This window comes from Antedon mediterranea, chromosome 10 (genome assembly GCF_964355755.1).
Source record: "Antedon mediterranea chromosome 10, ecAntMedi1.1, whole genome shotgun sequence".
NCBI classification, from domain to species: Eukaryota; Metazoa; Echinodermata; class Crinoidea; order Comatulida; family Antedonidae; genus Antedon; species Antedon mediterranea.
The window spans coordinates 17,216,712-17,242,761 of NC_092679.1; the positions used below are offsets into that span (position 1 = coordinate 17,216,712).

The 26,050-nt window shown below is 34.5% G+C and overlaps 5 protein-coding genes across 12 annotated transcripts in view; 2 read left to right on the forward strand and 3 right to left on the reverse strand.

The window, feature by feature from the left end:
- The first annotated feature begins 912 nt into the window (after nucleotides 1-912).
- LOC140061288 (transmembrane protein 26-like) lies at nucleotides 913-4,319 on the forward strand. Its single transcript, XM_072107797.1, has 3 exons — nucleotides 913-1,448; nucleotides 2,744-2,903; nucleotides 3,666-4,319. The coding sequence occupies exons 1-3, from the start codon at nucleotides 1,198-1,200 to the stop codon at nucleotides 4,317-4,319; spliced, it is 1,065 nt and encodes a 354-aa protein (XP_071963898.1). The 5' UTR covers nucleotides 913-1,197.
- Nucleotides 4,320-5,731: 1,412 nt separating this feature from the next.
- On the reverse strand, nucleotides 5,732-9,424 carry LOC140060705 (uncharacterized). The gene is made up of 3 exons (XM_072107024.1): nucleotides 9,169-9,424; nucleotides 6,850-8,015; nucleotides 5,732-6,663 (listed from the first exon to the last, which is right to left on the reverse strand). The coding sequence occupies exons 1-3, from the start codon at nucleotides 9,338-9,340 to the stop codon at nucleotides 6,274-6,276; spliced, it is 1,728 nt and encodes a 575-aa protein (XP_071963125.1). The 5' UTR covers nucleotides 9,341-9,424; the 3' UTR covers nucleotides 5,732-6,273.
- A 2,380-nt stretch (nucleotides 9,425-11,804) lies between these two features.
- Nucleotides 11,805-21,764, forward strand: LOC140060101 (uncharacterized). 2 transcript variants are annotated; one of them, XM_072106172.1, is made up of 4 exons: nucleotides 11,805-12,236; nucleotides 14,455-14,540; nucleotides 19,195-19,593; nucleotides 20,482-21,764. In XM_072106172.1, the coding sequence occupies exons 1-4, from the start codon at nucleotides 11,924-11,926 to the stop codon at nucleotides 20,668-20,670; spliced, it is 987 nt and encodes a 328-aa protein (XP_071962273.1). In that variant the 5' UTR covers nucleotides 11,805-11,923; the 3' UTR covers nucleotides 20,671-21,764. The 2 variants fall into 2 exon arrangements, with proteins under 2 accessions (XP_071962273.1, XP_071962272.1); XM_072106171.1 differs by lacking the exons at nucleotides 11,805-12,236; nucleotides 19,195-19,593; nucleotides 20,482-21,764 and adding exons at nucleotides 14,812-15,149; nucleotides 15,274-15,389; nucleotides 16,467-17,278.
- On the reverse strand, nucleotides 15,496-18,910 carry LOC140060102 (uncharacterized). Of its 3 annotated transcripts, none has more exons than XR_011847280.1 (3): nucleotides 18,353-18,529; nucleotides 17,272-18,051; nucleotides 15,496-16,402 (listed from the first exon to the last, which is right to left on the reverse strand). XR_011847280.1 is itself a non-coding variant. In XM_072106174.1 (3 exons), exons 1-3 carry the CDS (start codon nucleotides 18,893-18,895, stop codon nucleotides 16,019-16,021), a joined length of 729 nt encoding a protein of 242 aa, XP_071962275.1. In that variant the 5' UTR covers nucleotides 18,896-18,910; the 3' UTR covers nucleotides 15,496-16,018. The 3 variants fall into 3 exon arrangements, 1 of the variants encoding a protein (XP_071962275.1); XR_011847281.1 differs by having other exon boundaries at nucleotides 17,272-17,453; nucleotides 18,405-18,476; XM_072106174.1 differs by lacking the exon at nucleotides 18,353-18,529 and adding an exon at nucleotides 18,733-18,910 and having other exon boundaries at nucleotides 17,272-17,453.
- A 2,063-nt stretch (nucleotides 21,765-23,827) lies between the features above and the next one.
- Nucleotides 23,828-26,050, reverse strand: part of LOC140061190 (synaptotagmin-14-like) — a 43,397-nt gene continuing 41,174 nt past the window's right edge. For all 5 annotated transcript variants that reach the window (XM_072107684.1, XM_072107682.1, XM_072107683.1 and 2 more), the window contains one exon: nucleotides 23,828-26,044. In XM_072107684.1, coding sequence (XP_071963785.1) covers nucleotides 25,731-26,044 — 314 coding nt within the window. In that variant the 3' untranslated portion in view covers nucleotides 23,828-25,730. The remainder of the gene's footprint in view (nucleotides 26,045-26,050) is intronic.

Below are 26,050 nucleotides of genomic sequence, written 5' to 3' on the forward strand. Positions count from 1 at the left end.
GGGTAACCAATAAACCGCAAAAGGAAGTTTTCCATACCGTTTTTAGGTTGTTTTCGTCGAAAAAATCTTTTCTTAGAAATTAGCCTAAGTTGTGATCAACGAAATTATCAGGACGAAATAACGGAAGATAGCGGTTGATGTCACTGTCCCTGTACCGCATCAACAGTTATCTTTCTTAAAAGTAAAGAAGATTGAGATTAAATTAAATTTAATTGATTCCCCATTTAATCACACCTGAATTTTGCCTTAAACGATATATGCCCTCTTAAAATTATTTTGTAACAATTTTGTTAAAATACCATTTTTGTCATAATAACTATGACCTGTGACTTTGACAAAAAAAACTGGATTAAAAAAAGTGAAAAACAACATAATTTAAGAATGGTTTGGCTATTTTAAATACCGGTACAGTATACGGTAATTGTTTAAATTCAATTTTGGTCAAATTGAATACAGTAACTATTGGTTAAATTAAAATGGCATATTCAACAACAAAATGTTTTAATGTTAAGTTCATCTGTTGTGGACGGGATTGTGGATTGAATGGGTATCGAAACTGTGTGGTTAATAAACGTGCTCAAAATAAATTGTTGTTTTTCCCATTTAATTCATAATAATTAGAGTTCTGTTCATACAACCAGTCTTATTACAATAGTGATTCTTCTGTTCTGTTAGGTAATCATCCGATAACAACTCATGGAGGGAAACCGCAGTTTCCAGGGACCTTCTGCTTAGTGGTCACGTGCACACCTTTGACTACAATTTCTATTTCGGAGATTCCCTTTTCTTCTTAGAGTATGTGTCGTAGGCCTGTTCCGGATATCTCAATTTAACAGTCAGTCTATCATTTCTATTCTTCAAGGAATATAGTCCTGATACATTTCCGTTTTATATGTTTGGGAATGATACCGGATATGATGACAGTCGTTTGAGCTGTTATTAAGAGCACGGAAAACAATTATCGGGTCTCCATAATATTGGGAGATTAGATGTAAGACTGGTGGTATATGATTGATTGCCAGCCCGGTTTTTTGGGTGACTTTTTTCTGAATACGTGTAATAGCTGTACAAACAGTTCATATACTTGTGCTAGAGACCACCACCCCCTGAGAGGTACACTGTGGAAAAGCAAGACTTTTGAGTACAATAGTCTGATCTGAGACTGAAAGTACAGACGTGTAATTTGGAGGCTTAAATATGCTTCCTGACCAGGAGGAGGTGCTTACCTTGTTTGGGACGGATCGTGCTATGCGGAAACATGATTGGGTAAACATCTTAAGAGGCCTGGTAGCAAGACTGTTGTTTACGGGGCATGTTGTTATCTGTGCAAAGCAATATTCTCAAGTTCTTTGTGATACCAAAGCCTGGTTTATGTTGATTTTGTTAGCTATTATATACGCTGAATTTATACTTCTTATTGTTCTTCGTCGGGGAAAGGAATGGAAATGGTAAGTTGGTATAGGAGGAGGAGGAGGTATAGGTGGGTCACGTCTATACAACTCACTGGGTAGAGGATATAAAATTCCTTTAAAGATGTATTGTCCCCCTGAAAAAATAATTCATTAACAACATTTTTGTTGAATATTCCATTTTACTGCAACATAATAGTTATCCACTTTGACCAAGGATCGGAAAAAAAATGTATTTACCTGAAAAAACTGTAATTTAAAGCAAAATGGTCAATATTGGCTTCCAGCCAATGAGTTTTTGGTTGAATTTAATCATTTCTTTTGTCATTTTATAAGTGAAAAAAAAATTTTTTTTTAAATATTTTTTTTCTACGGAAGTGATTCACTTTATTAAAACTACAAAATAACATATTCAAAGTTTGATTTAATTAATCTTCATTTTTCATGTTTTTGGGGACAATACAACTTTAATTTATGACATATCTTTTGGCCACAATTAATATTCAATAACAATTCATGAATTTAAAATTAAAACACTGGTCGGAAGGAATATACATTTAATATATCCGTGACAAAAATGGAGTGATTGACAACCGACTGATACACCAACTACTATATTCTTTACCATCCATCACAGAAATATTAACTATGGAAACAGACAGCATTATAACATAGAGTGGTTGCATTATAAACCTGACAAAATTTTATTTTAATTGTAATGCAAATTTTGATATGACTCCATGGGATATTGTTTCATGCATTTGATATACTCACCAACCAGCATGTTAAGATTCTTCTGCATTTCTTGCAATTAAACCAACACCTGGCCAGAAAAAATCAATATTAAAATTGATACACCAAACTCAACTTTAAAAAATGTTTTTTCTATGAGCTATGTCCCCTTAAATATTTGAACAAATTTAATACGCAATTCTTACAGTCTTGTGTAGGTTTGTCCCACTTTTATTATGATACTCTGTTACAAATATATATATGTGTATACATTTATAATTTTTTTTAAACATATTGTTTTCTCTCATTTGTGTGTTACTGTTTAATAGGCAATTTTCATAGCAATGACCATCTTACATGATTATTCTCTTTGACAAAAATTTGGATTAAAAAAGGAAAATTGTGTAGGCCTAGAAACCAGAAATACTGTACCAGAAGTTCATTTTCAGGTTAACTGCATATTTTATTTTGCTGTTTTTTTTATAAGAAAAAATCACTATTTTTTTTTTGTTTTTTTTTTTTTTTTAACATAATTGAATAATGTATTCAAAATGGCCAAGTAAGAATGCTTTATGATATATAAACTGTTTCATATTTTGTAGGTTTTTGCTCTCAATTCTGTGTTATCTACTGACTGTAGTTCCAACACTGTGGATTTTGGAAATCCGTTCCCTCAAAATTTTGGTGGATGGTATGAATAACAATAGTTGTGGCAATGATAGCAAGATCTCTAACGAAACCTCAACCATTTTGGGATTACAGGTATATATTTTGATATATGTATATTTATCCAAAGGCAAAATACTGAAAAAATGACAATGCTGTGGGTATCAGTGGCTGGATCTCAAAGGAGATACAAAAAAAAAGCAAAAAGCTAAATCAAAACAATAAAGTAAAACAGCCAGAAAAGTTAGCAGAGCTTTCGGGCAACACTAGCCCTTCATCAGTGAAGATATATGTATATATATAAATGCTTTTTATTTTGTATCTCCATTGCGATCCAGCCACTGATACCCACAGCATTGTCATTATTTTCAGTAATTAGCCTTTGGATTTGTTGATACACTGATGCATTTGTGAAGTGGTAGTGTTGACCGAAAGCTCTGCAAATAATTCTGGCTGTTTTACTTTATTGTTTTGATGTTAGCTTTTTACTTATTTTATTTTGTATCACCATTGAGATCCAGCCACAGCATTTTCAGTAATTTGTGTCCGGTGGGTAAAGCCTGTTTTCCTGTCGACGCTATCGTCGTTGATCGTTAACAGTTCAACGACGATCGTTTGAAAACGATCAAGTTGAAATAATAACGATAGCGAGTACCTTTTCCTGTAAATCGTTAACATTTCAATGTTTACGTAGAAGATCGCCGATTATTGTTAACGATAGCGTCGAATAACGTCGACAGGCTTTAGACTGCTTCCAAATAAACTGTTGCAAGTCAGGTAACTGTAACATACTCTTACAACTGTAAATATGCAACCCTTTAATTGACTTGCATACAAATGTAATCTTTTTTTTTTAAGATGACGCACCAAGAGTGGTCTGTGACCCTTCAACAAATTCTTCTTTTTGTGCTAATAATTGGTCGATGGATCCTACCGCGAGGACCAGTCACAAGTGACCAAATATCGCAACTGCTTCTAATCCAGATCGGCATAGGAGCAGATATCCTCGAGTTCTCGACCGAGGGGTTACGGCTGCCAGAGGTACAGGCCCAAAGTAGCGTTGTGTACGTTATTCTTGCGGTGTGGACTGCCAGCTTATTCCAGTTCACGTTGTGTTTGACACTTCGTAAGAGACGAAAACCACGGGCAAATGTTAAGGGTTTTCAAAAGTTTAAATCCTTTGCTGGTATGTGTTGTGCGACAGAAGTCTGGAGTATTGTCGTGACTTCTAGTCTTCAAGACGGCCCATTTTTACTAGTCCGCATCTATCTCATCTCGATTCAAGAAACTCAAAACCAGCTTCTAATCTTTTTTATGTTGAAAAACATACTTGTGTTACTTCTGCAGTGCTATAGATTATGGGTGTTGTTGAATAGGAGGCTAGACATGAGGCGTTCTCAGCGTATTGCTGTGAAGCTGGGGAAAGTTAGACATGGGGTGGGTGATGTTGGTACTTTAGATTCAAGAAATAATGGAACGCTGCGACCTGGCATTATGGATACAAAAGTATAATCTATGCGACTATTTAAATTGTGGGAAATCATTTGAATTGTGGGAAACCATTTGAATTATAAAAACTTATTTAAATTGTGGGAAATCATTTGAATTGTGGGAAATTATTTAAATTGTGTGAGATCATTTGAACTATGGGAAATTATTTGAATTGTGGGAAATTATTTGTATTTTGGGAAATAATTTGAAATGTGGGAATTATTTGAATTTATTAAAACTTCACTTAAATCAGTAGTACGCACTCATCAAAAAACACACAAATTGATACAATATCAATAACTTAAATAAAATAATTAAATAAATAAAAGTTTTTGAAATAAAAAAAAGCTGACACGGCCGGCGTTTAACCATATAAATGATATTTCTGAATTTTGGGAAATTAACTGAATCATGAGAAATGATTAAATTGTGGGAAATAATTTGAATTTAACTGCGGAAAAAAATAAATAATATTAAATTCTAATTAATTTTATTACCTACATATAATAGATAAATTGCTTAATTTTGATTAAGGCCTGCTATTGTTATATCTTACTTTGCTAAATCTTTAACTTTTGCGTGTTGTTATACAACACCAGAACAGGACAAAATAAATTATTATATACTATAATGAATTCGGCAATACATGGATTAGAAACTAAAAACACTTCAAAAATGAAAGAGGAAATTTATTGTTCTCTTTTTTAATGCATCAATTGATCAATTCGACAATTATTTTTGTAAAATCCTTTTGTAATATTGCTTTTGATCTATTTATTCGTAGCAAGGAACAAGGAAATTCCTTTCATAATACAGTAATACTGTAGTATAGTAACAGGAAATTTAACATTAAATTTGAAATTTAAAATTGCTATTACGATTTTCCACATTTTTTCAAGGTCAAGCTCAACTCTGCTCAGAGATATACTTTATTTGTATATAGGCCCTGCCCTAATATAAAAAAATATTAATTTAGTGTTCCTAATAATAATAATGATCGTTTTGTACTAGATACTACAATTTTAATTGATTAAATCAATTATTATTCCAACAAAGTCTTCCCAGTTGTATGTTATATATTTATACGTGTATTTTTAACAGCTTGTAAATAAGTTTTATCAAGATAATTTTACAGATTTTGTTTACATGTATAAAGTAAGTGTTCCTTTAATAGGAGTTTCCCCAGCTGAACAAGAGTTGGTAGTAGCATTAAAACATATCCCTTCATTAAGCAAATTCTCTTTAATAAGGGTGTACCATTGACATGGGCTAGTGTTAAGTGTTAAAAATGTGTATGATGGGAACATGTCCCTTATTAACTGTCCCCTTGATGGGGGTGTCCAAATGTGGTTCTGTAGCTGCAAACACGAAACTCACAAAACAATCATAATCATTATTAGGCATGTCACAATGTTTTTAATACTTGCCAACAGTGTACTAATTTCAATATTGTGAAAATTTTTAATAATATATGGCCTACTGCATATTTATGGGATATTATGGTACCAATACCAAATGTAGGTCTACCCGTAAGGTGATTACATTTTTTGATAAACTATTTATATACATAATGCCAAATTTTCTTCCATATTCAATTTAATATGGAAATAGAATGGAAATATTATATTAAATGTAAAGTATTTTTCGCTTTTGGTGCAAGTGATATGCTTGAAGAAAACTAGTTATAGTTGACATTTTAATGCATGCGCAGTTTGGTCGTTACGATGTTGATTAGTAAGTCTAGCCTTTGGTCTCCTGAAAGGGGAAAGTCTATTAGGCATATACACTATTTATAATCATCATAATTCTTTATTCACCAAAGGCAAAACGGTATAATAATATGTACAACGAGCTAGATCTATTACCTTTTTACAATAAGCAACATATGTTTTTAATAATGTAATATTATAACTTATATAAACCCATTGCAATAAAACATGATTTGTTGTACAACACTTCGTCTCATTTTTAAAATCTAATTATATTGATTTATTTCCAGTGTTAAACTTTGTTTTTCTTTTGAAAGAATTAGGTCTTTCAAGTTAATAGCCTTCGATCCTATAAGTCTCTCCTTCGCCGACCCATCATTTAAAACCACCTTAAACGCAATAGAGTTCAACGTATTAATATCAGAAAAACGAAACTTCTCCATAAATCGCACAGTCCATCCCTCGATCTTTCGTCGGGTGTAAGCCCGCTGGTTCCTTTCTGGCATCACCACAAGATGGACACGTACGTTAGATTTTCCCCCTGTTCTTCTATCTCTTGTCGTCAATCCATGCATCGATTTTAAAATCACGTATAGCCTTGAAGATTCAGACTTATAATCGAAGTCTAAATTTAACTTAACACTTGACATGTTATCCTGAAATAGACAAATATGTAAAATAATTAGACAGACATCTACTCAACACAAAATCCTCTGAAATCCTTCAATCGCATAATTCTGGGAGATTTCAAATTAGAATGTATATTCCTTTATACAAAACAAAATTGATTATTAATATTGCTTGAAGTGAAAGTGTATGGTAATAAGTATACAAATACTCACGTTATAACTTCCATTGCCGAATTCCATCATTTCAGACTCGTGCGTTCTTTCGTTGCTTGTTATAGTAGGCCAGTTTCTTCTCGATAAACTTCTGGACGATTCCATTCTACTGGATGAATTTGACATTGAATTTAGCGAGCTTGTTGACGATCCAAGTTTACTGGATCTGTTGACGGCTTGTGACGACCTGTACCTTGTAAAAGACCCCGATCCTCTATTGGACTCTGCCGATGACGAATAACTTGACAAGTTCCCTGTACTTGCGTACTTCCTTCCATTCCGATCGGCACCAGACAATCCTCGTGGTCTTGTTGATGACCTTGGTTCTCTCGTACTCCAGTGCCTCATTGAAGACCTCTCTAGACTTCCATCTGACGGAATAGACCAGTGCGTACCTTCTGTATCAGCGCGACTGCCGCCATTCCTGGTCATTCTGGCAGCAGTATCGATGGCAGAATCTTCTCCGCCATATGAGTACAGTCCGCCAGTCTTCTTGCTGTTTCCATCATATGATCCGCCTGTGGCATACTCGATCGGTGTTCCAGTCCACGGATATATTGGAACGCCGCTTTGGTAACTTATGCTACTGAGCCGTCGTCCGTCCAATGATGTTCCCCTGTAATCCACGACACCAGAATCAAAGCTGTTAAGACTACTGAAATCTTGATGTGATTGGAACGTTGGTGTTTGTGACTGACTACGTTCTTCGTACGATCTTCTATCGTAAGGCAATGACCATAGTTTTGACTCGCTTAAAATACTGAAATTACTCTCTGATGCCGATTCTCCGGCTTCGTAACCATTTTCGGGTATCGGATCCTTAGACTCCTTTGAATCACTTAGTTTAAATAGCCGTGATAAACTCTTTCCAAACTTCGTAAGTAGTCCCTTTTCATTCTTCTTCTCCTCTTTTTTACCAGTTCCATCTTTACTTTTAAACGCTTTAACTTCTTCGTCTTTCTTGACTACAGGTATAACCTTCTTAGAGTATAAATTAACGTGTGCAAATTCATCAGAATCGTAGGACGTTTGAGAAATAGGCCTGGTGCCATCATTTGACCTTTCTACTCGCCCCCAACTACTAGTTGGTTTAATGTTTTCTTTTGATACCTGTGATCTTGCCACTGCGTCACTCTTTGTACCATGTGATCTGTGGTCCTCTGCACCTTAATGAAATAAAAGTAAAATTTCTATTATATTTTTATTTTGTTCACACTACACGTAACCTTTATTTAATTTTACATATATTGGCCTATGCATTTGTATATAAATTTTGTAATCTTTTTAACATAACATAATTTTATTTTTTTAACTGATTTTTTCAAATTTCTTAATGTTTTGTATAAATTTTTGTATTTTTTTAAATGTTTCTGTTTCCATATATTTATATATATATTTTTGTAAATCAACAATTTCAGCCTTCGGGCTGCATGTTTTTATTGTATAAACCTGAATAAATAAATAAAAATAAATAAAGTAACATAGGCCATATTACATTTCGTTTAACACCCTTTTAGTGAAGCTATGCTATACACTATCAACATTGATGTGACAAAAAAATGTGATGTGCCCATATTATGTACATGATGATGTCATATCACTACCATATTTGGGCGTATCACTACCATATTTGGGCGTATCACTACTGTATTTGGGCGGTCACACCATACTTCACATCACATCATACTAGTTTGATAGTGTAGACATAAAATTAAATGTTAATATATCTAATTTTTCTATAGAAACTCATGTTTTTATGACGGAAGTTATTTTTGCAATAACAGGCTGTACATGATATTATATTAACTACTCTATTTTAGCCTGTTGGATTAGTTTTAAAAGGCATACTAAACGACGTATTATGGTCTGTTGCTGTTCCTTTGTACAGTACGGCTTTTCCTAAACACAATTTAGCAGAGATAACAAAAGAGATATCTCAGAGCTATTATTAACTGATTTCTATACTGTACTTACTGAAAAGTCGTGACGACTATTTTTACCACGTAACTAATTAGCTTTAATTTACTGCTTATGTGCTGTAAAATAGCAGCCTAGGGCTGCCGACAAATTAATATGTTTAACGTTCAATTCTAATTGTATAAAGACATTATTTATTAATATTAATACCATAGGTTTTACACCACAATTTGTCTACATATACTAATAGTATACTATAGTATTCAAAGTCTAATTTTCATCGGAAACAATTCTGATACTACAGATTATAATATATGCCTTCCGTTTCTGTCGGGCCATCCTCTTTTGTATAATAAATAATTGGTTTTTACTAACAAATAACAGTGCATTGGCTATACTTACCATTCCAAGGTAAATATGGTGGATCTTCTTCATTTTCTGAGTTGTCTTTTATCGGTTTGTCTTTTGTCGTCTGCTTCTTTTCGTCAAAGACCTTCTTTTGTAGAAGTTGATCGGCTGGTATATCGAGGAGCATAGCCGACTCTCGACAATTTTTAAAACACACGAGGCTCATATTTAGACAAACTACCTGTCGAAACTATTCCAATAAACTAAACCATGATCTTGTCACTTGTATTATTTGGTAGCGACTATATAATAAATGTGGAATGCAATTGTGTTTTCGAGGCGAGGTTGGACACGGACGAAAGCTCATCACGTTCGACGACTATTGTCTAGTCTTTTGGTCCTTTATATCTAAGCCTCACTTTAACAATTTATAGTGACAATTGATTGGAATCAAATTCAAGTACATTATCACTTTTAGTTAATCTGTATTTCGTACTAATATCTACCCCAATCGCATACTTTAAATTTGACATTACAGTATTTGATCTGATGTATACTATAATGCTCGGTTCGAAATCATTGTGCATGCCCTAAAGGCTTTCACCGGAGGCCTATGTAGGTCTGATTTTCCCTTCTTCTTTCCCTCTATCCATAGGCTTAGTTATCAAAGCTATAGAGCATCAAAGAAATAAACCAATACGACACAGCCCAGAATATTGAACAGAGAGAATGATGTTCGGCATTGCCAACACTGATAAATTATTTTTGATGCGGGGACATTATACATCAAGTCGACAAATGTATGATATTATCCCGTCGTTGACGAATCCATTATTAATGGCATAAGATCGTATATGTATATCTTATACCAAGGCAATCTATCAACAGGATGCTGAGCGCCGATCAAAGGGTTTATCTGTGACTGCGACACAACGCTTAACAGACACCGCGGAGAATATGTACATGGTACAGTATTGTTGGTATTTGTCGCAGCCAGACATGAGATCGAATGACTGTTACGAGTTCCTATATCTTGGCAAGGCGGGCTCAGTGTCCTGTTGTTACGTTGCCTATATCTTACCAATTACTGCTTCTGAATGATGTTTATTGTCTGAGAGAATCCCAATTCAGCCCGTTTTACTTTATTTGGGACGGAATATAACCAGCTTTCATCTCTATCTAGTACATAGACCTCTAATGGCATATTATATCGTGGAAATTTGCACGTGTAGTGTTCGTGTTTTGAATTTTAAAGTCGGCCCGGTGTTTACTCAAGAAATAATAGATTCCTGCGATTGTTGTGTGTCTACTTGTAGTTAGTATTTTTAATCGCTTTTCAACATTTGTATAGTATTTTCTTGTTCATCTTCATGTATAATTTTTTCTGAAATACACAGTGTAAGCAGAACCTGACCTGCGAGTTTATGTATACTATATTCCATATATTTTCGATCAATAACAAATGATTACAAAAAAAGGAAAATGTGGACTAGCGCCACCAAGTTGGTTTGAAAGTTAAGTTACAGAAATAACTTCTTACCAACAAACGCATTTGTGCTTGTTCAAACGTGACACTATGTCTACATAACGATGCTTTTCAACTCGGTTACAATTGATATCATGATAATATAATTTTATAAACACACTGTAACACATTATATCCTTCAAACACAATATGTACAAACGTTTTTACTGTTTAAATATTTTTTCCATACGTGTTAATCAATGTTATCATTGAAACTTTAAATGGCTATAAAGCAAGTAATACATGGAAAACATCTTATAATGGAAAACAATGTACAGTTAATTACTTTTTTACATCATGCTGATTGGAAAAAAATCATTTATATATATATATATATATATATATATACCCATTGTCAGAAGTTTACAAGTGGTTGTTTACCACAAGAGGAAAAAAGAACATAGATTAATTTGCGGATAAGACAACTATTGCTACTTCCGCCAGAATTGCGAGAGGTTATGTGATCGATCTCGTGTGTTTGTGTTTCTTTCTTTCTATATGTTAGTTAGCAGGATTACTCAAAAAGTTATATGCCTGATTTTAAAGGAGGGTTTTATGGGAACAAGTTTTTAAATGTTCATGCATGAGCGACGATCTGCGCGCTCTGAGTGCGCTTCTAGTTTAATTTATGTCTTAATTCATTAAACTTTAATCATTGTCTGTATCTAAAGCTAAATGTTTGGAGCAAACGTTAGTGTATTGAATTGATCTTGAATGGTTTTTTTTTTTTCGTTTAATAGTAGATTAAAGATTGATCTTGCTTTGGTCGTTTTTTTTTTACTTTGTTAATGGCGGGCTACTTACTATTGAATGTAAATTGAAATAAATAAGTGCTTACAGCAAGTGAGACATGCCATGCTGTAGGCCTACGAATGTTCTACTGAATAACTAATAAGTTTTCAGAATGAAAAGAAAAAGATTATAGTCAACCTCAAACTAATGTCAGGGGTTATGACTTAAAAAGTAGTCCTTGACTTTTAAACAGTGACAAGTTCAGAATGCAACTTAGTATGAATAAAAACTCAGTAACCGAACCATAATCACGATTGTGCAGTGCTTCAGTAATTTTGTAGAGAAATTTGCATGAGCCATTGTTTAAATTGTAAAGAAAGTATTAGGCAGCTAGAAACCATGTCGTAAAGAATAAAGAGATTTAACAATCGCACAACGTTCGATGACGGGGTCAATGAGACTTATTTGAGATTTACGAAATAGTTTCGTATAAGTAGAGGTTGTTGAGATTCGGTAAACTTTTATTCAGTATAACATTTGTAGGCCTACAGCATGGCATGTCTCACTTGCTGTAAGCACTTCCCACTAGGTTTCGAAGGTTTGTCCATATTTGGTAAGAAATCAACAACGGTGCGTAAACGAGCTGCTAGGCCTAGATCTGATGATTCTGATTCAGATGGTACCGAAATTAACTTAGAAAGTTGGATAGTGGAACCACCGTTTGAGCTTGATAATCCGGCATTGTTAAAAGACGAAGACGAGGAGGAGAAGGTGTCAATCGCTACCAGTAAAGATTCAGGTCATTTTGAAGGCACGGTAGACCCGGTTACAGAGGCTACCACATCCTTTGCAGAGGACGCGTCAGGTAATCGTAATGTTTTACTTTTTAAGAGACATTTGATATTTTAGACGGTTTAGGACTATACAAATAATACTTTCGTCTTATTCAGAAAGAAAACGGCATATACCTTAGGATAGGGGCGCGCGTACACACCCCCTTTTGACAGCTAAAATAAAATTAGATATAAATCTATATTTGACAGACTATCAATATTGAATTGTAAGCTCCCGTTTAAAAATCCTGGATCCGCCTCCGTGTATTACGCACGGCCGGGGCTATAATACTTTCAACTTGACGCTAAAACAGTTTTAACCACATTGTGCTAAGCCTAATTGTTTCTTATAAAAACAAAACAACCTTCTTATGCCTATATTTCCAATAAATATTTAAGACAATAGTACGTTTTGCAGTCCTAGAAATGAACAACAATCACGTGCGATGAGACACGACAGGCCTACGTACTAAACATTTAAGAGAAAGTTATATTTCGTTGTTCTGAACAAAATTGAACTTAACGTATAGAAGTGACAGCGGAGGCATCTTTCCAATACTGTATTTACCTATAGAGATCTGCTTTCATTAATCCTATACAAATATCTATAGTGATATCCTTAAATAAAGTATAATGATATTGAATTATTAATGGATAAACAGCTCGCATTATTGTATCTACGAAAAGAAATATTTGAACTGAATTCATTTGCAAGGCCATGGTACTTTCTATTAAATAAAAACTATTTGTCTAGTTGGCAGACGGTTCGGCTCAATAAGAGTTTAAATAATAACCGTAAATGCCAGAGCCTCTGCGGTTCATATCCCGCATTGTTGTTTTTTTCAAATCCAAAAGTCACTTTGAACACAATGACCAAACTTAAGTAATACATGCTGAGTTGACGCAGTATTAACTATACTAACGTGAATAAATGAAAAGACGTTTACTGATAAATAAAAACAACAATATTTTCGTTCGATTTATCAGTTTTAGGAATCGTTAAAAAAACATTAAGCATAGGCCTATCAAAGCAAACAAACGACCACCTTCTGCGTAAATGTCACCGAACTATCACCAAACTGTAAATGTCACAAGACTATATCACCGAACTGTAAATGTCACCAAACTGTAAATGTCACCAAACTGTAAATGTCACCAAACTGTAAATGTCACCAAACTGTAAATATCACCAAACTGTAAATGTCACCAAACTGTAAATGTCACCAAACTGTAAATGTCACCAAACTGTAAATGTCACCAAACTGTAAATGTCACCAAACTGTAAATGTCACCAAACTGTAAATGCCACCAAACTGTAAATATCACCAAACTGTAAATGTCACCAAACTGTAAATGTCACCAAACTGTAAATGTCACCAAACTGTAAATATTACCAAACTATATCACCAAACGGTAAATGTCAAATTCTCACCAAATTATAAACGTCACCACCAAACTTTAAATGTCGCTAAACTGTAAATGTCGCCAACCTATATCCCCAAAATGTAAATGTCACCAAACTACATCACCAAACTGTAAATATCACTAAAATCTCACCAATAATTATAAATGTTGCCAAACTTTAAATGTCACCAAACTATATCACCAAACTGTAAATGTCACTAAACTGTAAATGTTACCAAACTATATCACCAAACTGTAAATGTTACCAAACTATATCACCAAACTGTAAATGTCACTAAACTGTAAATGTTACCAAACTATATCACCAAACTGTAAATGTTACCAAACTATATCACCAAACTGTAAATGTCACTAAATTATATCACCAAACTGTAAATGTCACCAAACTATATCACCAAACTGTAAATGTCACTAAATTATATCACCAAACTGTAAATGTCACCAAACTGTAAATGTCACTAAATTATATCACCAAACTGTAAATGTCACCAAACTACATCACCAAACTGTAAATGTTGCTAAACTGTAAATGTCACTAAATTATATCACCTAACTGTAAATGTCACTAAATTATATCACCTAACTGTAATTGTCACCAAACTGTAAATGTCACCAAACTGTAAATGTCGCTAAACTGTAAATGTTACCAAACTAAATCACCAAACTGTAAATGTCATTGACTTATATCACCTAACTGTACCATAAATGTCACCAAACTTTGTCACAAATTTGTAAATATCACCAATCTACTATATGTCCCCAATACAAATTATACTGTCTTTTTGCTCATACAATGTTTTTGGTAATTTATTTTTTGTACCACAGCGACTGAAATAGAACCACAAGCAAGACCTCGAAGTGAAACCATTAGCACCAGTACGCCGAGTTCTGAAATTACCCATAAGCCACCGGTAAGGACCTCTAATCCAATTTTACACTAAAATGAACATTCGTTCTTAAGCTCTGTCTACATCATCAAAATTTATCAAAAAAGTATCAAATAAAATTTGATGAAACAATATCGTCAAAATACATCAATAATTTGATGCACTTTGATGAAACGTAATTAACAAATCTGATTGGTTGGTATGACTTTTAGTGTTTTTTTATTGGTCAAAAGGTGTTTCATAATTTTAAACGTCTACACTATCAAATTTTTTAATATCAAATTTAATCAAATAGTAGAAAGATGGAGCAGGAGAAGGTGGCTGCTGTGTGTCTCATTACTGGTATTATGTTAAAAAGAAAGAGAGAGAATGAAGAAAAGAAAAAAGAAAAGAGGATGTGGATTAAACCTTGGCTTGCGAGAAGAAATGAATTGGGAGCATGCGAGACACTAATGAGAGAGTTAAGAACGGAAGACAGAAAAGGGTTTGAGAATTATATACGAATGGATCACATACTATTTGATCACTTATTGAAACTTGTGGGGCCTACTATTAGTAGGAAGGACACAGTCTTTCGGGAAGCAATCCCAGCACACCATCGTTTAAGTGTAACTTTGAGGTTCCTGGCCACTGGTAAGTATTAATTTTATTATAAAATAGTAATAATGGCCAATCCTCTACTTCAGTTTAATCTGTTACCTGGCGTAGTTGCTTCATTGTATAACTTTTAGTACTTTACATTAATATTTTATTTCAGGAGAATCTTACACAAGCTTGGCCTATCAACATCGCATTTCTAAGCAGTCTATCAGCAAGTTGATACCTGAAGTATGCGAGGCAATATATGACAGCCTAAAAGATGAGTACATGAAGGTAAGCCATCGCTTTCAAAAAAACTGTCAAACACATTAAAAAATATCTACTTTCTCAATACTGTATGATAAAGTCATCATGGTAGTACAATAAAACAGAACACCTATAATGTGCAAAAACACTTTATTGACGCATTCCATAAAAATAACATTTTTATCAATTTATTGCACTCCACCCTTACCTGTTCTCATTAAATACTTTAAAATAAAATTAATAATTAAGAAGTCGAATTTGTTAAAGACACTTTCACTGCAACTTATATTTAAAAACTTATTTAAAAACCTTAAACCAGATCATTTCCTTTACGATATCACACCAAGTGGGTGTATCACAGAAGCAAAACAAAGATATCTATCTACGCGCAATGCATGCTTGTATTTATAGCAGACTATTAAAATCAACTTATTTTTCAAATTTTGTAATAGGCTCATATTGTATTTTTTAACAAAAACCCCATATTCTGACAGACAAATTGACTATTTTTTGCTTTAAATTACAGTTTTTTCAGGTAAAACACTTTTTTTGGCCAAAGGGAATAACTATTATGTAATATTAAAATGGCATGGGGACAATATATCTTTAAAATTAGATTAAAAAAATTTAGTAAAAAGTGTCTTTAATTTATTATATTAGTCTTCGGATTGACAAATAATTTCCTGAATTTTTAATTTAATTAGGTTAATTTTTTTGCGATCTCCAATTCTCTTAAGTTCAGCGGCCACATAGCTTCCAAAACGTTCTTCTGGACCATTATTATCAGCTGACAGCAAGACTTGAAGTGATTTATTTATTAGTTCATCATCTTGATTTGACCTTTTTTCTTTTTTGGATTTTTTTAATGGAGGGGGAATTGCTGAAACTGGTGGTAGGAGGGACAATTCTGGTAGAGAGGGAAGTTCTGATAGAGGGAGAAATTCTGATAGAGGGGGAAATTCTTGTAGAGGGGGAAATTCTTGTAGAGGGGAATCTGAATTAAGTTGTTCCTGGCTTGGCTCTGAGATACATGGGTTCATCTAAAAATAAAATATATTAATAATAATACATTCTGTATACATTTTAATTTTAATCTTTTTTTAGACTCCATCAACACAAGATGAGTGGAGAAAAGTTTCCAATGACTATTTCCAAAAATGGCAGTTTCCCAATTGTATTGGGTCCATCGATGGAAAGCATATCACTATGCAGTGTCCTCCCAAGTCTGGTTCATTCTATTATAATTACAAGGGGACCCACTCTATCGTCTTGATGGCATTAGTGGATGCTAACTATAGATTTCTATACATTGATGTTGGATGCAACGGAAGGATAAGTGATGGCGGTGTGCTGCGAAATTCAACGCTTTGGCAGGCACTGACATCGGAAAGCAACATGCTAAATATTCCAGAACCTTGCAAGTTGCCAGGATCTGACATAGTAACACCTCATGTCATACTTGCCGATGATGCCTTTCCTCTACACAGGAACATCATGAAGCCATACCCTCAAAGAGGATTATCAAGGGAGAAGAGAGCCTACAATTACAGGTTAAGCCGGGGCCGCCGAGTAGTAGAGAATGTATTTGGACATCTTGCTAACCGATTCAGAATCTTTCACTCTAAAATAATGCTAGTCCCGTCTAATTGCCAGAAGGTTGTGCTATGCACATGTGTGCTGCACAATTACTTAAGGGCAAATGGGGAGGAAATGTCAGCGGAAGCAGTATCAAAGCTTCAGAACTTAGATAGTCAAGGCAGCAATAATAGTACATCAATTGCTAAAGATATTAGAGAACAATTTTGTCACTATGTAAATGAAGTGCAACCTCTTCCATGGCAATATAATTGACCATTAAAAACTTTAAGGACCAATCTTAACCCTCACCTATAAAAAAAAAACAACTTACAGATGATGTTGATTTTCTTGGAGTTACATGATCTGCCAAGAAGGATAGGCTTGTAAAAAAGGGCCATCTTGATGTGTAGCAATTTAACGACCCACTCCCACTAGTCTTGCTTTCTTTCTCTTTTCTTTTCTCACACCGATAATATGTCCGCAGTGCGTTGATTTTGTTTTTTACTTCAGTTTCTGTGAATAAAAAAATGTAATAAATGTGGTAAATATGATGTTATAGTAGGCCTACTATTCATTTATTTATATATTAGCCTAATTATTAATCATTATTCACATTCATATATTTTCCTTCATACAGTACATACATACTAGATTAAACATTTAATAAACAGGGAATAAACATATGGTCTTACCTAGATAATAAAGTTAAGTCCTTACATACTATATAATAATTTATAGGCCCTACTTATACTAACTAGTAACTAGGCTACTTTCTTGGGCCTAAAAAAAAGAGGCCTACTCTAGCCTAGTAGTTATTAGGTAAAATTAGGCCTAGGCCTACTCTAATTAATTAAAACATAGGCCCTAAGTCCTTACATGTTAATAATAATTAATAGGCCCTACTTATAGTATATACTAACTAGGCTACTTTCTTAGGCCTAAAAAAAGAGGCCTACTCTAGTAGTCGTTATTTAGAGTGAGTAGTAGTTTAGAAGTAGGAGTAGTAGTTATTATAATAATTAAATTAGGCCTAGCCCAGTATAATAAATAACTATAAATATTATTCACTCATATAATCATTCCTAGCTAAGCATACCCTATCTAGTTAGGCCTAGGCTAGCCCTAGTAGACCAAGCCTACTATATAGCCTAGTCTAGGCCCTACCGCCGTATTTCTCCTTGTTAAAAGAGAGTCTCTAACGCGGGGAATACTGTAACTCTGTAAGTAGGGCCTAGCCTACTAAGTAATACTAGGCCCTAGCTAGGCCTAGCCTAGTTTGTTGGATTCATAATGGAAAAAAAAAATCAATCTAGGCCTAGCCTAGGCCCTAGCCTAGCTAGCCTAGCTAGGCCTCTAGCCTAGGCTAGGCCTATTACTCCTGATCAGATTAGGCTAGCCTAGGCCTAGTTGGCGAATGGTCCTGGAGGAATTATTTTAAAATATTTTGAAATAATTCCTCCATGCATGGTAATACGTAGGCTAGCTAGGCCCTAGGCTAGAGAGTATATAGATAGGCGGCCTAGGCCTAGCTAGTGTTCCGCGTGTGGTGTAGCTTGCGAGAGAGGAGGCAATGCGATGCTTTATCCCACCACCGCCGTCGGAAGAATAAATTGATATGCGTGCAAGGTCGCAGGTCGAACGTCAAGGGTGGTTGACCTATTTATGGGTCGTCGCGGGGCGGAGCGTACTCTAGGGACGTACGTGTACTTAGTTACGTAACTAATGTATCGAGAGCTAGGGGCTAAGCCTACTATGCGCTATCTGTATAATGACTAAATAAAATAGTGTTTACCAGGCATTTCCGGATCAAATTGTTTTCCAATTTGTTGGACAGCTTGCTGTCGTTTGACCCTATCATGGTAGGCCCTGCATTTGGTATCCCACAAACAGGGGGAACCAAATAGCAGGGAAATAAACTTTTCATTTTCTTCGGTTGACAATCGTCGCGAAGACATTTTTTCAAGAAACAAAAATACGGAGAGAGCGAGCTCGATTTAATAAATTTGATCAAAAAAATAACACACTGTGATTGGTCAATATAAAAATTTGACAACTTTTTGATAGACTACATCAAAAAAAGTTGAACATGTTCAACTTTTTTTTATACAATTTGATGATGTGTGGTATGATGTCATCATATCCATATATGGGCACATCAAATTTTTTTGTCACATAAAGTTTGATGATGTAGACAGAGCTTTACAGCTGATAATGAACTTTGCATCCTCTAACGACGTTTCACCATTTATTACAGGAACCAGAAATTGTTGGAGACTTGGAAATCAAACTTGCGTATAAAGAGAAAAAGAAACGCTTAAGTGTTGCAATAATAAAGGCCACTGGTTTGCCAGCAAAAGAACATGGAGGTGCACTGGGTGTGAGGATCCAGATAGCTCTCCTACCAGATAAACTACAGCGGGGAAAGACAAGGATACGCCTGGGACAAGACGTTTTATTCAACGAAGTGTTCCGCTTCACTAACTTGACGCCGGCGATGTTGCAGACGTACGCGTTACGGTTTAGGTTATTCGGAAAAGACAAATCCCGTCAGCAGCTTAGGATCATTGGAGAGAAGGTTTTTGATTTATCTTGCATCGACAAAGATTTGGCCTCACAGCTAATGTGTTTGAAATTAAATGCAAAGAGTGCTATTGTAAGTATATATGTCAGTCTGCCGTATCTTTATCTTATAAATCAATTGTATAAGCTTGGTTCCCATGGCACGACGCAAGGAAGTAAGCGCTACGCAAGAAATTTTACTTGATTTGACCAATCCCGACACGATGAATCATCTGGACTGTCGCTTGTTATTGGTGAACTCACTTCTTACGCGTAATCACTTATGCTATTATACGTTTAAAAGCTTGGTTCCCACTAGAGACGCAACGCAAACGCAAGGACGTAAACGCAACGCAAGTGAATTTACCAATCACAAGCGATGGCTTATTCGGGTTTGATTGCCAATTGTCTATGTCTATAACTTCGCTTGTCATTGGTTAAAACGCTTGCGTTGCGTTTACGTCCTTGCGTTACGTTCTAGTGGGAACCAAGTTTTAAGCGTGGTTTCCAATAGAACGCAACGCAACGTAACGCACCGACGTATCGACGCAAAGTGTTGTATTGCGTAATCACAAGTTGGAACCGACGATGCAATAGTGCTGCAAACATCGAAGGTTTGATTTCACGCAGGCGGGGGCAAACACAATGATTGAAAGGGCATTTTCTAACGTTGCGTAGGTTGCGTTACGTTACGTCGCTTGGTTTCCACTAGAACGTAACGCAAGGACGTAGACGCAACGCAAGCGAGGTGACCAATGACAAGCGACAGTTAGAATAACCCATCGCTTGTGATTGGTCAAATTCTCACGTTGCGTTACGTCGTTATGGTGCGTCTCTAGTGGGAACCTCGCATAAAGAGCTTGGTTCAATTCCCACTAGATTTGATCAATCACAAGCGATGGATTATTCAGTCACTTGTCATTGGTCAACTCGCTTGCGTTGCGTCTACGTCATTGTCGTCACATTATTTTCTCTTTTACAGTCTGAACCAGTTCATCCATCGAGAAGATCCTTCTTTAAGAAGAGAACAGGTTCATTGGATAATGATAACTCATCGTTGAAGATCAATAAAGATCCACGAAAGGCGCGCAAGTTGAGTACAGAGACGATTAAAACAACCGGGCAAGTAGCAAGTTTGGTGGGCAATAATTTCGGAAAGGGTGTGTTATAAGAACAGCATTCTGATGACGTAACACGGGGCATGCAACTGTGTATCACCACATCATACTATACTGGTTATATAGTTATATTTATATAACACCTATATAAATTCCTGTCATTTGATTGGACGAATGTGGGTCACATGGCGTGCAATAGTACGCACTATTCAACGATCGTTAAATAGTACTTTTTGAAACATTTTTGTGTACGAAAAAAAAACGTCTAGATGTTATATAAAACAAATAATGAATGTTTTGTATTCGTGTAATGGTACAAATAATGGCACTTGGTGAATGATGAAAGGTTATATCAACTCGGCTTTGCCTCGTTGATATAACCTTTCATCATTCACCTCGTGCCATTATTTGTACCATTGCACTCATAAACATTCATTATTTGTATAATATTATATACCAATAGGCAGATTATAAACAATACGGTGAATAATATCTTAGATGATATCTTAATAACGAGTTTTAATTTGTCAGATCATGGAGAAATCAGTTAGATTGCCATACCTGCATATTGAACGGTAGAAAACTTATTACTGTACCGTATACAAACTATTGAATATAGACCTACTTGACGTAGTATCAATTACAACAATGTATTGCTTATTAGTGTGCACTCAATATCATTAATTCAATATAAATATGTTATACATTAATGTTATTATTTATGTACATTACAATGAATGGCCGAATAGACAATCGAAGTACATTGTTATAGTACATAAACTAAATTTCATAGCGCGTGTTTCTACGAGCAGGAGAATACGGATTTAAAATACCGTATAAAAAAAACCATGTTTTCTTAATCTTGCCAGCAGAACGACCGATTTTAAAATACGGGTTTAAAACCCTCCAATGTTAAACTGCAACGCGATCTTTTTATGAAAACGGTTTGGAAGAAAACTTCTTTCCAATTTTTTCAGCAGAACAGCTGGCCTATAAAACTCAGAGGGGTTGGTGAATGAAAGAGGTAGAGCTATAATTTAAGTATTTGAGTGGGGAGGGTGGTTGCCAGATCACGCGATGATCAAGATGGCTAAATTCACAGATAGCGCGCGAACGATCTTGAATTGTTTACCGATCTGGTGTTAATGGTGGATGAGAGAGGTGGGGGGGGGGGGGGGGGGAAGAGGGGGGGGGGGGGTGGAGATTGACATCTTTGATATGTATATAATAACCAATATGATCTTCAAATTTCTCATAGCTATTTAATTATCTAAGTTGTGTAATTTTATAATGGCCAGCTAGAATAAAATTATAAATTGTATATATTATTATAAGAATAGAAAAAATCTAAATTGCGAATTATAGCCTTCGGTGTAAAAGGAATTCACAGAAATATTTTATTTATATTATCCAGATATTATTCTCAAACTTGCCCTGTTTTTGATATGTGTTATGTGCTTTTATACAGTATGGCATTATCTTATAAATGTTTTTTAGAATTATTAGATTGTAAATCTGTTACATTTATCGCCGATATTAAAGGTCGTCTATATCAACCTTCATTTACGGTAACTGGTAATTCGACAGGAACACAAAAATAACATGATTTTTAAAATATAGTACAAGAAGGGGCAGTATTTAACATGTTAAAATAGTGTAAACGTATTGTATTTATATTATAGTTTTTATACGGTGTCCCACCAAATTAAAAACCACGATTTTAAAGATGGTATTTAATTTGATGGAAACCTGTATCGATAAATTCAGGTTAGGCCTATACTATTTTTTTTTGTGATATCAATTTAATGATGATACAATTTCAATTTATTCTTAATTTTGTATTTTACTTTTGATAAGTCGAATATAAGCAAAAATATATATTGTACATATCAAGGTTGAATTTGCAAATTTGTTAACAAACCTATCGGTATAAAATAAAGACCCGGATGGTAAAAATTACATTCATTCATTCATTCATTCATATACACATTTATTCAGTTATTATATGACAACAACAACTGGGGCCCTCATTGATATATGAATGTTCTTCTTGAAGTCTGTTAAAAAGAAATTGTTAAATTAATTTATTAATCTTGAGAATTATAATATTATTACATTAAATGATTATTTCAGATTAACTTCACTCTTCAATATTATAATAAGTGAAGAAAAAATCTCACTCCGATCACACGCCCTCACCACACCAACAACTTACGCGTCACAATTTTCTCGGCTTTGCTATATCGATAAAACACGGCTGCGGGTTAAAATCCTTTAGGGAATTATTTGTTAAACCGAGCATTAGAGTATAATGATGACATTAACATCGTATTCCTCCAATATGTACTATATTATAGCCAAGATCTTTGCTTTTAGTACATGATTCATTCACACTATCGAGAAAATGGGAAGTAGGCCTCCAGTCTGATTCGAACGATTTACACAATCAATGCGTTACCGATAATCCCTTTGAAATGTGTTAAAAATCAATGTATTTATTCGAATTTACTTTAGTTAGGTTTTAGCTTGTTGTCGGCTGGCCAATCGATAATTGAAGAACTACACCCATATTAAGCTTTTTGCTAGCAATTTGAATTTGAAGGGAAATTGTATGGAAAACCGCGCTCCGTCTAGGAGGATCAAAATAGTGACCGCAATTGAAATTGAATACTAAAACTAACAGGGATACAAAGATCGTTCCCAATCAATCAAACTATATCGGTTCAAACATAAATATTCGCAGTAACAATTAAAATACACAATGCAAACAAAGACAGTTATATTTCCCAATAAAAGTTATGAACAAAATGATGGTATTCGAGCGTCAGTCTGAAGACTAAAAGCTCCGTCTCAAACTAGTTTGACAAAAAGTGTGATGTGCCTAAATGTGGTAGTGATATGTCCATATATGGGCACATCACATTTGTTGTCACATAAAGTTTGATAGTCACTACACAGAGGTTTGGAATCATGTCCGCCACGACACCACTACTTGCAGAGTTTGAATCCATATTAAATGTAGGCCTATGGCGATAGTGATCTCAGCTCATTATAACTTTACAATCATTTGTGACAATCCTATCCCCCTGGAGAGATAAATAATTTCAGATCAAACATCGCATCCTCATAAGAATCCATAACACCGTACATACCGTATGTAGTTATAATAATTTAATAAATCGCCACATATTACAAGTTAGAAACTGCATATACATATTCAGTGTATTATTATTAATACAGTCATTAATGATACATACTATCTTACTGTACACAGTGAAGCTGTATGTATGAGGCACCTGAATAAAAAGGAAACGTGGGCTTTGATATAACTACCTTATTAAGCCTTGTCTACACTTTCAAAAAAATGTGATATGCCCATATATAGACATGATGTCATACCACGACCATATTTGGGTATATCACTACCATATTTGGGTACATCACACTTTTTTTTTGTCAAACTAGTTTGATAGTGTAGACAGAGCTTTAGGAAGTACAGTAACTGGAAGGTTAACCCTTAAAATATTCACCAATATAATATTACAAAATTCCGTAAGCCAAATTTACTTGAATATTTCTTAACTAGTTTGATTAACTCTTCCCTGTCTATGCTTGGTGGTTGAGATGCTCGGCTACCAAACCCAAAGTCCTGAGTCCAACTCTTGTCAGACGTCAGAACTGTTTGTTCAACCACAAAAGACTATTTAAGACTTTCTTTCATCTTGTAATTTGCCACCTTTAATAAGGAGTCAAAAAAAAGCAAATAAATATTAAAAACTTTGATTGTAACTCGTTGAATTTATGCAAAAAAAACAAACAAATTCTAATTTTAAAATCTATACCTTAAAATCTTTTTAACCAAAACATTATCTACTAACCCAAATATTGACTTTGAATTGAAAGATAAAACTTTTTAAAACACTTTTTACAAAACTAAATGAATGTAAAATATAAAGAATATGTATAAAACAATTTTTGGTATAGAATAAACACAAATACAAGTAATAAAAATAAGTTTAAATATGTAAATAAATTTCTAAATGGTATTTAGAAAACAATGATTTTATAAGTTCCGGGTAAAATATTTTCAAACCATTATATCTTTCTACGTTATTATATTAATCAATAAATATTTTTGTACAAATTTATAAATACATTTTTAAAAACTGTTTGATCCTATCCATGGTATTAACCAAAAGCTTTAGTAATTTACTCTAAATTTCTGTTAATACACAAAATGTGTCTGTAACAACTAAACACACATCTTCGCATGATGGTAATAGACGTATATGATTGGTTGCTTACAAGCTCCTCAAAACGCTTGTAAAAAACATACCTACTTGCAGTGCTCGTGTAGAAACAACGAAGAGTCCGATGAGCTAGAAGACTTTAAAACAAACCTACTGTAAAGCTGCAGTTACTACACACAACGATGAAACAAGTTTCGGAATTGTCAAAAATTTCCCCATTAACGATTGACCGTGATTTTACCGTGTCAGAGAAAAAGGACACAAAATTATTAAATCCGACCAATCCTTTGCATGTACAATTTGGTTAAAGTCGGATCTTGTGCAAGTACACAACGATGACAATTTTTTATTTTTTTTTTCCGAACGCTGGCAATGTGCGCGTTTACGTATTTATAAATACGTCAATTTATATGATTGAGGATTGGAAAAAATAAATCATAAAATTTTCAACCGACATGCACAACCTGGCTATGTTTATATTGTTAGGTTGTGTGTTCTCATAAACTTACTACTTGCTGTGCATGTAGCAGTAAGTGCTCAACTTATTCCTCAATTACTCTCCATCTCAAATTTGTTAAAATATTGGTACACAAACAAATACGAACATTTCCCAATTCTTATACTACAAAACAAAAACAAAATACTGCCTATATGAAGAAGGGTGGGAATAGGAAATTGATTTGATAAACTTTCACCTTTGACCTCAAGTGTTAAGTAACAGTTATTGGGTATGAACTATGACCTTCACCATCAAAGGGTAAAGTATGTTATGGATATTTTAAAGCACATTTTTGGTTGTAGCACATGGCCTTTGAACTTATGGTTCAAGGACACGTTAACTGCATACTTGATGACCTTTGACCTTATGGTTCAAGAAGGGCGTGCCACCTGCACACTTGATGACCTTTAGAGTCTCGCATCTCATTCCAATGTGCCAACTCTTCCTCGCTGCTATTCTGCAGACCCATTGAGAACCAGCCTAAAGTCTCTTTACGCTTCATTGCACGTTTGTTGAAGACTGTGTAGAGTAACGTGACGTCAGGAAGCTGAAATTGAGCCACTTGAAAGATGAACGTCTCTTTGAATGTCGGGTTAGGCTGGCCTCGTCGTATCGACGTCTTGCTCTTGGTCATCTCAAACCCACTCGACGACATCAGTGACACACGCACATACGAATCTTAAT